Source organism: Rhinolophus hipposideros (genome assembly GCF_964194185.1).
Source record: "Rhinolophus hipposideros genome assembly, chromosome: 5".
In the NCBI taxonomy this organism is placed as follows: domain Eukaryota; kingdom Metazoa; phylum Chordata; class Mammalia; order Chiroptera; family Rhinolophidae; genus Rhinolophus; species Rhinolophus hipposideros.
The window spans coordinates 49073462-49085733 of NC_138051.1; the positions used below are offsets into that span (position 1 = coordinate 49073462).

Here is a 12272-nt window from a genome sequence, read left to right on the forward strand (position 1 = left end):
CAAAAACTATAAAATACCTAGGAATAAATTTAACCAAAGAAGTAAAAGATTTGTACTCAGAAAATCATAAGATACTGAAGAGAGAAATTAAAGAGGATACAAATAGATGGAAACACATACCATGCTCATGGATAAGAAGAATTAATATCGTTAAAATGTCCATACTGCCTAAGGCAATATACAGATTCAACGCAATTCCTATCAAACTACCAAGGACATTTTTCACAGAAATAGATTTCTGTGAATTTATTTCTAAAATTTATATGGAACCATAAAAGACCCCAGATAGCCTGGGCAACCTTGAGAAATAAGAACAAAGTGAGAGGTATAACAATACCTGACATCAAATTATACTACAAGGCTACAGTAATCATAACAGTGTGGTACTGGCATAAAAACAGACACATAGATCAGTGGAACAGAATAGAGAGCCCAGAAATAAATTCATGACTACATAGTCATTTAATCTACGACAATGGAAGCAAGAATCTACAGTGGGGTAAAGACAGTCTATTCAATAAATGGTGCTGGGAAACCTGGACAGACACATGCAAAAAAATGAAGCTGGACCACCTCTTTAACACCATATACAAGAATAAATTCAAAATGGATTAAAGACTTAAATGTAAGATCTGAAACCACAAAACACCTAGAAGAAAATATAGGAAGAAACTTCACAGACATTACCTGGAGTAAGATTTTTACTGATACATCCTCTAGGGCAAGGGAAGTAAGAGAAAAAAATAAACATGGGATTACATCAAACTAAAAAGTTTTTTCACAGCAAAGGAAACCATCAATAAAACAAAAAGGGATCCTACTGAATGGGAGAAGATGTTTGCCAATGATATATCTGATAAGGGGTTAATATCCCAAATTTATAAAAAAACTCACTCAGTTCAACTCCAACAAAAACAAACAACCCAATTAAAAAATGGGCAGAGGACATGAAGAGACATTTTTCTAAAAAGGACATACAGATGGCAGACATGAAAAAATGCTCAACCTCACTAATCATTAGAGAAATGGAAATAAAAATCACAATGAGATACCACCTCACCCCAGTCAAAAGGCTATCATCAATAAATCAACAAATAAGTGCTGGTGAGGATGTGGAGAAAAGGGAACCATTGTGCACGGTTGATGGGATTGCAGATTGGTGCAGCCATTATGGAAAACAGTATGGAGGTATCTCAAAAAACTGAAAATGAAACTACCTTGTGACCCAGCAATTCCACTCCTAGGTATCCAGAGAAATCCAAAAACTAATTCAAAAAAATATATGCACCCCTATGTTTATTGCAGCACTATACACAATAGCCAAGTCATGGAAACAACCAAAATGCCCATCAGTAGATGACTGGATTAAGAAACTGTGGTACATTCATACAATGAGTATTACGTAGCCATAAAAAAGAAGGAAATCTTACTATTTGCAACAATATGGATGGACCTAGAGAACATTGTTAAGTGAAATAAGTCAAATACCATATGACCTCACTTATATGTGGAATCTAAAGAAAAGAATAAATGAATGAACTAATCAGAAACAGTCTCAGATATAGAGGAAAAACTGAGGGTTGCTAGATGGGGGGTGGGGTGGGGATAAGGCAGAAGGTGAAGGGATTAGAAAGCACAGTTGGTAACCACAAGATTGCCACCGGGATACGAAAGTCAATTTGGGGAATGTAATCAATAATATTGTAAAGATTTTGTAGGGTATCGGATGGATACTTGTCTCATTAGGGAGACCACCTCAGGGATGATGTAGATGCCTGATCACTGAAGCTGAAGCTGAACAGTAATGAATGTCAACTATAATTTTATATATATATATGGTTACAAGAAGCGGATTACAGCATTAGGAATAGAGACAGTGGAAATGTAATGGTTGCGTGTGATGTCAGAGGGATAGTGGATGGGGGGAGAGGGGTTGTGACTGTGTGAGGGATATAATATAAATGATAAATGGCTAACTATTACATTTTGTGCACCTAAAACTAATAATTTAAAAAATATTTACAGGACATATTTCTGCAGGTAGCATGTTGATTTGCACCAAAGACAGACTGGTTTAGCAAATGAGTCCTTGCTAATTGATTTAAGGATAAAGGCCGTCTCTATTTTGTGCTTATACACACTGCTGACGGCTCAACCTAAAATGACAAAGGCATAATGAATGCCTTTGAAATCCTTCCTCCAAAGTAGCAGCACTAGGTTCCTCTAGTTTAGGAAAAGCCTTTTAATGCCACAAAAATTGGAAACCATTTTAAAGGCTATATTTGGAGAGAGGAAACTAGTACACGTTTTAACACTCTTGCATAAACTAACAAGTTTCTTTTAAGATATTTCTTTTGTCGACTTAATGATGCATCTGTTTGCATATTCTTCCAAAAACTGATTTACTAATTTAATTTCCAAATGAAAATTTAATGACATTCTCTGATAGTCGTTGTTTTTTCCTCTTTCATGTTGTCCTAATTTTTCATCAATAAATAGGGCAACATTCTAATCTAAGGTCAATAAAAACAATCAAAATACTTGTTAGTAATATAAGACAATTTGAGGAATACTGATTGGGAGAATCTTGTTATGAATTTCAATCCCCTGTGAACTATGCCATTAAAGAATCTGTTTTATGTCTTTTATTAGCGGGAAATGAGATTTAATGCAATGCCATAAAAGTGTACCTGGAAGTATAAATTTCTTAACTTTAACAAATATAGATCTGGTATTATCACAGACCTGTGTTCGATATAAATTTTTAAAAACAATGTTTGGGCATGCCTACTTTTAACATTACTTACCTTTTGATGTGATTTTTGCAGTGTTTAGATTTGCATACTATTTTCCATAGAAGATAATACTAACTAAGCTTTTCCATTTCCCATTCCATATGTTTGCTCATAACTGTTCTTAGTTTTTTTGCCAGTTATGCTCTTGGTTCACATGGTATTGCTGTACCAGAACTCTTACAAACACCATGGAAACTGTTCTCACTATAATTGCTCTTTTCTACTACCCTTTGGAAGGTTCAAAGTCTATGAACAGGTGAGATATGTTACTGTTAATTTACAAAACTCTAAAGCACGCTTTGGAAAAATCTTAAATATAAACATATTGTAACATTCAGTGGACACCCCCCCCAATGTTTATGGAGGTTATTAGAACCACATTTTCAGTTGATATATTCATTATAACAGGAAACAGATATACTCAAACTGGGTAACTGAGGAGGTTAATAAAAGAACTATTTCAAAGGTCTAGACCAGGGGTGTCCCAACTTTTTTCAATGTTTTTTACCAAGGGCCATATGCGGTAAAATACACAAACAGCCGGGCCACTCACTCGAGGTGAAGTACATATTGCCTCAGCCTCACCTGGTTTATTTAAGTAAACTAAGTATATTTTTGGAATTTGCTGCGGGCCTATAAAAAATGGATTGCGGGTTGCAGTTGGCCCACAGGCCGCAGTTTGGACACCCCTGGTCTAGACAGTGTTTAGATAAGCCAATAAGGGGATACCATAGTGCCCCAGGAATAGCCACAGCAGGAAGTTTGTATTACCCCTTGGCCCCAAAGCAAGGAGAGGAAATGGTTACTGGAATCTATGCAGAGCTGTAACTTTTAAAGGAAGGCCCCAACAGGAGACAGTCGCAGCCAGCCCTTCGCCATAGCAAAGAGAGCTGAGAATAAAATATCCTGATTTGACTTTTCTGGCCTCCAGTTATCCAAAACCAATCAGAAGCCAGAAAGCAGGACAGCTGATTGATATAGTCCATTACAGGTCCGCCTCCCTGCACATAGAGCAGGTGAAGAGTGGAGAACAGATCTAGAAGAGCAAACAGAAAATATGTGGATCTGATTAGGGCATATATAAACGGGGGGAAGCAAATACCAAGCAAAGGGAACAACGAGCAAAGGCACAAAGCTGTAAAAGGGCTTCATTGTATTGTGGGCACGTTGTCTAGAGTAGCAATGTGTGGTAGGATGTACGGGAGAAGAGAAGAATAAGGGATGAGGCTGGAATGGGACTTGGCCCTTCTCCAGAATTTGAACTTTATTCTGTAGGTTTTGGGGAACCATTACAGGCTTATGAGAGGCATGGCATAATCAGATCTGATTTAGAAAGAATTCTCTTGTAGTTATCAGTATTTAGGATGTAATGAAAAGCAGAAAGCCAGAATGAGTCTAGTTAAAAAGCTAGTGTCCATTTTTCCTATGTAACAAGGTGATTGGGAGGATGAAATTAAGTAAGATCATTTCTGCATATAGTTGACATTCAAAATTATTATATAAGAGGCTTTTTGTCAGGTATATATATGCAATTTTCAGTTGGATAAAATTAGCAGCTTACTTTCAAAACAAAATCATAGGGACTCAGAAGCCTATCACAGCCTAAGTAATCCTAATGTTTCTTTAAATGCACTTGGTTTCTTTCTTAAAGAATGGTTTTGTGTGACTTTCTTTTATATCCTTATGAGAGACTTGATCATTTTTCCATCAGGAAAGCAACTGGCAGAGTTGTATGGTTAAAATTTAGTATGCTTTCCACAAACAAGGCCAATATTAAGACAGAATAACTGCTTATTTGAAAATACTAGAATTATGATATTAGAGCTGGAAAAGACGTTAGACATTTCTTCTTTTTATAGATGAGAAAAATTAAGAGCCAGAATGTATTAGTAACTTCCCCAAGTTCACATAGCTGTTTATACCAAAAGGAAAATGCTCTCATTTTAAAAATGAAATCATATCACAGTGTAAATAGTAGTGACTTCTAAACTGCTTTTCTAGTTGTCTTGACGATACATTTTCCTTGTCATAGTGTCAAGTACTCTTCCCTGGTGGCACTTGCTTTCATAATTCGTCCCACGGCTGTCATTCCATGGATACCATTGCTCTTTAGACATTTCTGGCAAGAGCAGAGAAAACTTGATCTTATTCTACATCAGTTTTTACCTGTAGGGTGAGTATTGCTATAATTTATCTGTTTGAATAACCTCTAAATTATACATTATGAACAAGATTTTACATCTTTTAGTCAATTATTGTATCTTCTAATGTCAATGAGAATTGTCAGGTCAAGGAAGCAAAATATTTCCAAATTTATATTTTAATATTGGATTCTGATTAACTTTCCTTAAATGAGGATCTTTGCAATTTTTCTTAGAACGTTCCTGTGCTTTATTTCCTAAAATTTCTCAAATACATTTTAGAGATACATGATTCTTTTACATTTATATGGGGCTTTATAATTTATAATGGGCATTCACATATTACCTCATGATTTTCACAATTCTTGGATCTAGGCAACGTAGGTACTTTTGTAGAAGAAACGGGGCTTGGCAAAATTAAAAATGAGTTAGCCAGAGTCATTGGGTTGGTTGTTATGGTGGAACTGAGATTGAAACCCAGCTCTTCTAACTATATTTTGAGTTCCTAGAATCAGACTTAACCCAAGTATTTAGTAGAGTATCCAAAACAGTTATTTATTAACAAGATCGATGCATTCTAACTCTTAGAACAGCAGTCTTTTTAATATACTAGTATTCACTCTGTACAAGTATTTTTTAGTAGCAGTTAAAAAGGACTAAATCATCTGGTGACTAAATCACTGTTGTGATTGTGCAACGTTATTAAAATTGTTTTAAATGTATTATATTCACTCAGCAAATATTTATTTAATCCTAGTGTGTGCCAGGTACTGTTACAGATGCTGGAAATAGAGCAATTTAACAAAACAAAGTCCCGGCCTTGATGAAGTTTACATTTTAGTTGGGGCAGACAGACATCTAAATACATATAAGTAATATGTATTTGTCAAGTGACAATAAGTGCTATAGGGAAAAATAATGAGATAAGAAAGATAGAACACTGGTGCATGGTGGAATGGGTGTTTATTTTTTTATAGAATAACTGAGGAAGACTACCATGATAAGACGACATTGGAGCCAACACCTAAAGGAATTGAGAGAGTGAACCATGTAGATACTTGAGGAAAGAATATTCCAAGCAAAGGACCAGCAAGTGCAAAGACCTTGATGCAGAGGTTGTTTGGCTTGGCATTTTCAAGGAACAACAAGGAGACTGATGTAGCGAAAGAAGCATGGGCTTGGGACAGTGGATAATAATGAGGTCAGAGAGAGAGAGAAGAGGCTCAGGTCATGTAGGCTATTACACTGAGGGAGACGAAAATCCTTTGTACTCTCCTCAGCACTATAATTTATTCATTCAACAAGCATTTAACCTACTTTGTATCAAATACCTGATGATTCAGAAGTGATTAAGATACAGTGTCTGTTCCCAAAGTCAAAGTCTGTTCCCAAAGTCAAAGTCTGTTCCCAAAGTCTGGCGGGGGAGTAATATAACAGTAATTCTTGCCCAGCAATAATATAAAGTGTTCCAATGTCAGTATAAAATGAAATGCTGTAGGAGGACAGATAATAAAGAACCTAATTCTGCTTGCAGGGGGAATATTAGTAGAAAGTTTATAAAGTTGGTGATGTTTCAAATAACAGCAAGAATGAATATGACATTCAATATTATTCTAATTCAGCTTCAGATATATAGCGTATTGGGCAGGGATGTGGAGCATATCATAGATAGTCAATGGAATTGTAACAGCTATATACCATGTCAGAGGGGTAGTAGATTTCGGGGGGGTTATCACTTTGTGAGGGATGTAAATGTCTATTACATTGCTTTGTACACCTGAAACTAATTGAAAAAGAAAAAAATGAGTATGAGTTTGCTAGGCATAGGGACTCAGCATGCATCAAGCTGGAAAGTCCTGAAGAAACCCATTCATATATATCAAAATGCTTATCTTGTTTATTTTGAAGGGAACTATAGGTAGGAAAGAACAAATACTCTATGTGAAAATATCTTGAAACTATTCAGCATACAACAAATGTGATTCACAATTCTAATTAGTTTTATATTCTCAAATCCTTGATGCTTAGAGTTGGCCCCAGATTTGAACCATGTAACAGCCTTTTATGCATTGAGCATCCTTTAAAAATAACCAGTTGCATATCCAGATAGGAATAGTGTCTCTAAATACAGAAAAAATCTTTAATGACTTTTAGGAAAATGTCAAATATATGTAGACCTATTTCTGTTTATCTTTTACACAACCTTGACAATTTGGGACATCATTTTGTCAGTCATAGTTCAGTTGCCTTTCAGCTGCCACATTATCCCACCAATTACAAGATAGAAATGAAGTATCATTATAGATTTTACAGGCATTGAACAGATAAGAAGAGAATATTATAAACAACTTTTTAACAACTTAGATGAAATGGACAAAGTCCTAGAAAAATACAACTTACCAAAACTGACAAATAACATTTCCCAACTCCTTTAATGCAGGTAACATATCCTTGATACCAAAATCTAACAAGGACATTACAAAAAAAAGTCAATTACGAACCAGTATCTCTCATGACTATGAATGTAAAAATCCTAAACAAACCTTAGTATGTTGAATCTAGAGATATTAAGTTGGTGCAAAAGTAATTGCGGTTTTTGCAATTGTTTTTAACCTTTTTAACCGATATTACTTTTGCACCAACCTAGTATCAAAAAGGAGACTACATTGCAAGGTGAAGGAATTAAGAAGTACAAACAGGTAGTTACAAAATAGTCACAGGGATGTAAAGTACAGCATAGTGAATATAGCTAATACTATTATAATAACTATGTACGATGCCAGGTGGGTACTACATCTATTACCAGGGGGATCATTTTATAAATTATATAAATGTCTAACCATTATGCTGTACACCTGAAACTAATATAAAATAATATTGAATGTCAACTTTAACTGAAAAATAAAAAAATTAAGAAAAAAATCACTTTGCTTCATGACATTAACAGAATAAAGGAGGAAAATCATGTGTCTATATCAATAGACACAGAAAAAGCACAGGATAAAATTAGAAGCTCATTCATGACTAGGGAGGTAAGCAACCCTTAGAAACTTGCAATAGGAAGAGACTTCATTAATAGATTTGTATAAAATGTTACAGCAAAATGATACTAAGTGTTGAAGCACTGAAATCCTGTTCCTTGAGATTGGGAGCAATACAAGGATGCTCAGCATTTCCACTCCTGTTTAACAGTATGTGTCCTGGCTACCGCTATAAGGCAAGAAAAACAATTGGAAAGGAAGAAATAAAACAATGACATGACCATGTGTAGAAAATCCAAAAGAAAAGAATGTAAACGATTAGAATTAGTAAACAAATTCAGCATGCTCACTGGATATAAGGTCAATATACAAATATTAATTGTATTTGGATACTAAAACTAGTAGGTAAAAGTTTGAGTAATAACAGGATGTTTACATAGTCTCAAAGTATCTCCCCATAAAATATTTATTAATTAAAATGGAGAAAAGGATATTATAGTGGAGAAACTTGACAAACACCTCCTTAACCAAGTGATCAAGGTTAACATTGCCAGTAATAGGACAAATCAGTATCATGAGACTGCTGCAGTGAAGCGCAGAGAAAAACACCCCATCACTTCTGTGGTAGTACTACCAAAATGTATGACCTGAATCTACTCATGAGAAAACATCAGACAAACCCAAATTGAGGTATATTTAACAAAGTAGCTGACCTGTATTCTTCAGAGATGCCGCAGTCATGAATGACCAGGAAAGATTAAGGAACTATTCTAGATAAAAGGAGACTAAAGAGACATGACAAGTGAACACAACAAATTGATCAGAATCTCTTTTTATATAAAAATACATTATTGGGGGGCAGCCGGATAGCTCAGTTGGTTAGAGCGCGATGCTCGTAACACCCGGGTTGCCGGTTCGATCCCTGCATGGACTACTGTGAGCTGCGCTTTCCACAGCTAGACTGAAACAACTACTTGACTTGGAGCTGATGTGTCCTGGAAAAACACACTTAAATATCAAAGTTTAAAATACATTATTGGGACAGTTGGCAAAATCTGAAAAAGGCATAGATAGCCATAATGATTTAATGTTAATTTCCTGAAATCTGATGATTTGTGCTTTATATAAGAGAATTTTCTTGTTTTTAGGAAATACCCACTCAAGTATGTAGGGATAAAGGTGAACAATGACTGCAACTTACTGTCGGACAATTCAGAAAAAACTATATACTTAGAAAGAAAAGGATAAAGCAAATATGGTAAAATGTTAACATTTGAGTTATCTAGGTGAAGGATATATGGGAATTCTTTGTACTATTCTTGCAATTTTTCTCAGAAATGAAGTCAAAATAAAAAATTAAATGGAAAACAAGTGTCATTTACAGTGGCATCAAAAAACATCAGATATCTACAAATAAAATAATGAAAGGTGTACAAGACCTCTACACAGAAAGCTACAGAACGTTATTGGGAGAAACTAATCAAGACCTAAATAATTGAAAGGATATATGATGTTGACGGATAGAAGACTCAGTATTTTAAAGATACCTGTTCTCTCCAGATTGATCTATATTCAATGCAGTTCCAATTAAAACCCCAATATGGTGTGTCGGTATAAATTGATAAGCTGATTTTAAATGTTTAAGTGGAATGCAAAAGGCCAATGTTTTGGTAAAACAATCTTGGAAGAAAAAAATGTTGGAAGACTTATGTTACTACATATCAAGACTTATTACAAAATTACAGTAATTAATGCATAGTAAAATAGACTGATGGAACACAATAGTCCAGCAACCAATCCAAACATAAATGATTACTTCATTTATGATGATATTGATACTGCAGTACAGTAGAGAAAGCATAGTCTTTTCAATAAGTCTAGTATCAGTTAGCTATCCATGTGGGGAAAAAAGTAATATTGACCCTGACTTGCCACTGTAAGCAAAATATAAAAATGTGGGGGGGAGTTATAGATCTTAATGTAAAGGTAAAAGAATGGCACTTCTGCAAGATAGAAAATCTTCATGACTTTGAAGCAGGTAAAGATTTCCTAAAAAGAACACAGTATTAATTATAAAGGAAAAAGACAGATACACTTGAGTGTATTAAAATGCAAGACTTTTTTTTCCATCAGATTCACAAGTAAGAGAATGAAAAAGCAAGCCACAGACCAGAAGATATTTACAATGCAAAACAAGAAAAAACTCATAGGAAGTACTTGTAAAAATCTGTAAGATAATAGAAAATTGAAAAGATACTTCAAAAGATATTTAAATGTACAGGAAGTATAAAACAAGTCACCTCATTAGTCATCAAGGAAATGTAAATTAAAATCACCATGACATGCTACATCTACCTAAATGGCTTAAAAGGATATAGAACCCTTGTGCGTTACTGTGGGAATATAAATTAATACAACCACTTTGAAAAAGTCTTCACTAAAACTGATTGCACCTATACCTTAGGGCCCAGTAATTTCAATACTAAGTATATACTCAATAGAAATGTACATATGGGAACCAAAAGATGAGTCAAAGAATGTTCATAGCACTGTTGATGATAGCTAAAAAAAAGGGGGGGGGGGAAGAACAGTGCCCATCGGAATAAATACATTGTGACATATTAATTCAGTGGAAAAACGTTACAGTATTATAAATTAATGAACTACTGCAATGTTCAAAAAACATGGTTAAATCTCACAAACATAATGATTGTAGGAAACTGGACATGAGTGCATATAGTATGATTCCATTTTTGTAAAATTCAAAAACAGTTAAAAATATACTCTATCAGAAGTCAGGATAGTAGTCACCTTTGGGAAGGGAGTGGAGGTTAACTGGTTGCAGGGATGAGGGGGCCTTTTGAAGTGCTACTAATGCTCTGTATCCTGATCTATATGATGGTTACACAGTTGTGTCCATATAGTGATGATTCATGAAGATTAATATTCGTGTACTTTTCTGTATATGTTTGTGGTAGGCAGCCTCTGAGATGGCCCCCACTAATCCCATCCTCTTAATAGTCATGCTCTTGGATAATCCTCTTACCTTGAGTGCAGGCTGGACATTTTGGATCAATTCTAACAAACAGAAATGTGGCAGAACAGAGGTCACAACAGGGTTATAAAGACACTGGCTTCCATCTTGGGTGCCTGTCTCTCTGTCTCAGCTGGCTCACACTGGGGGAAGCCAGTTGCCATGTCATGAGGCAGTCTTAAGGAGAGGATCAGGTGAGGTGGACTGAGCCCTGCCAACAACCACGTGAGTGAGCCTGGAAGCAAATATTCCCATTACCCCACCCCCGCCCCCCATCGCCAATCAAGCCTTCAGGTGAAACTCTAGCCTCAGCCAACATCTTGACAATTCATGAGAGACTTTGAACCAGAGACACTGGGGTAAGCTGCGCCTGGACTCTTGACCCACAGAAACTGTGAGATAACAAATGTTCGTAGTTTTAAGTTGCCAAGTTTTGGCATAATTTGTTATGCACCAACAGATAAAGCAGTGTTTATTACTTTTCAAAGTTTGCTTAAATGCAGCTTCTGGCATGAAACACTTTTCAAAATGTGTAAATCCACGAAAGCATTTTTAAAGTGGCTGTGAAGCAAGGCACTTGAAAAGCCGCATGCCAATACTGGATTTTCAGTTAGTTCAGAATGTTAATTATCCTTTTTGTTTTTCAGATTTGTCACTTTGAGTTGGTCTCTGATAATTGATCGTATGTTTTTTGGTCAAGTAAGTTATTTATTACACTAAAAACTCAACCTGACTTTTTAATCCATGAATATTTGAGAACATAGACAAATCTTTTTTTTTTAAATGATATAGGATACATTAAAAAAATCTAACATATGCCTTTTGTTCAATTTGCTGTGCTATGTAACAGAATTGTGTATTCCTAGTTGAAATTCAAAAGTCAATTTTAAGGCATTTTTATGAGCATAAAGTTTCTGTGTTTTGTCAGGTTTGTAACAAAAGGTTAAATTTTAATTATTTTAATTGACCTCAAAGTAATCATTCAGAATTCAGATTAACCAGAATACTCTAGTCTTCAACCATTGGTTTGACATTTTAATTTCATGACTGTTGGTTGTTTTTAAGTTCCCTGTTTTTAAGTCACTTATGGACTCTGGAATCAGATTGCCAGTTTGAGGCTTAGTGCCCTCATTATTACCTGTGTGACCTTGGACAAGTTATGTACCTTTCTTGCCAGTTTCTTTATCTGGAAATTACTGTGGTACCTGCCTCACAAGGTTGGAGGATTAAATAATGCATGTAAAATGCTTACAACGATGCCCAGCATAAGTGAGCACTTTATGTTAGCTATTGTTGCTGTTGAACATTATCTGCTTTGTGC

At 35.2% G+C, this 12272-nt stretch overlaps 2 protein-coding genes across 3 annotated transcripts in view; one reads left to right on the plus strand and one right to left on the minus strand.

Annotated features, from left to right (window-relative positions):
* Window positions 1-12272, minus strand: part of CCPG1 (cell cycle progression 1) — a 66881-nt gene that overhangs the window by 10807 nt on the left and 43802 nt on the right. The gene's annotated exons all lie outside the window — the stretch shown is intronic.
* The window catches only part of PIGB (phosphatidylinositol glycan anchor biosynthesis class B), a 30484-nt gene that overhangs the window by 8073 nt on the left and 10139 nt on the right, over window positions 1-12272 (plus strand). For both annotated transcript variants that reach the window (XM_081048053.1, XM_081048052.1), the window contains 3 exons: window positions 2921-3051; window positions 4828-4968; window positions 11599-11650. In XM_081048053.1, coding sequence (XP_080904179.1) covers window positions 2921-3051; window positions 4828-4968; window positions 11599-11650 — 324 coding nt within the window. The remainder of the gene's footprint in view (window positions 1-2920; window positions 3052-4827; window positions 4969-11598; window positions 11651-12272) is intronic.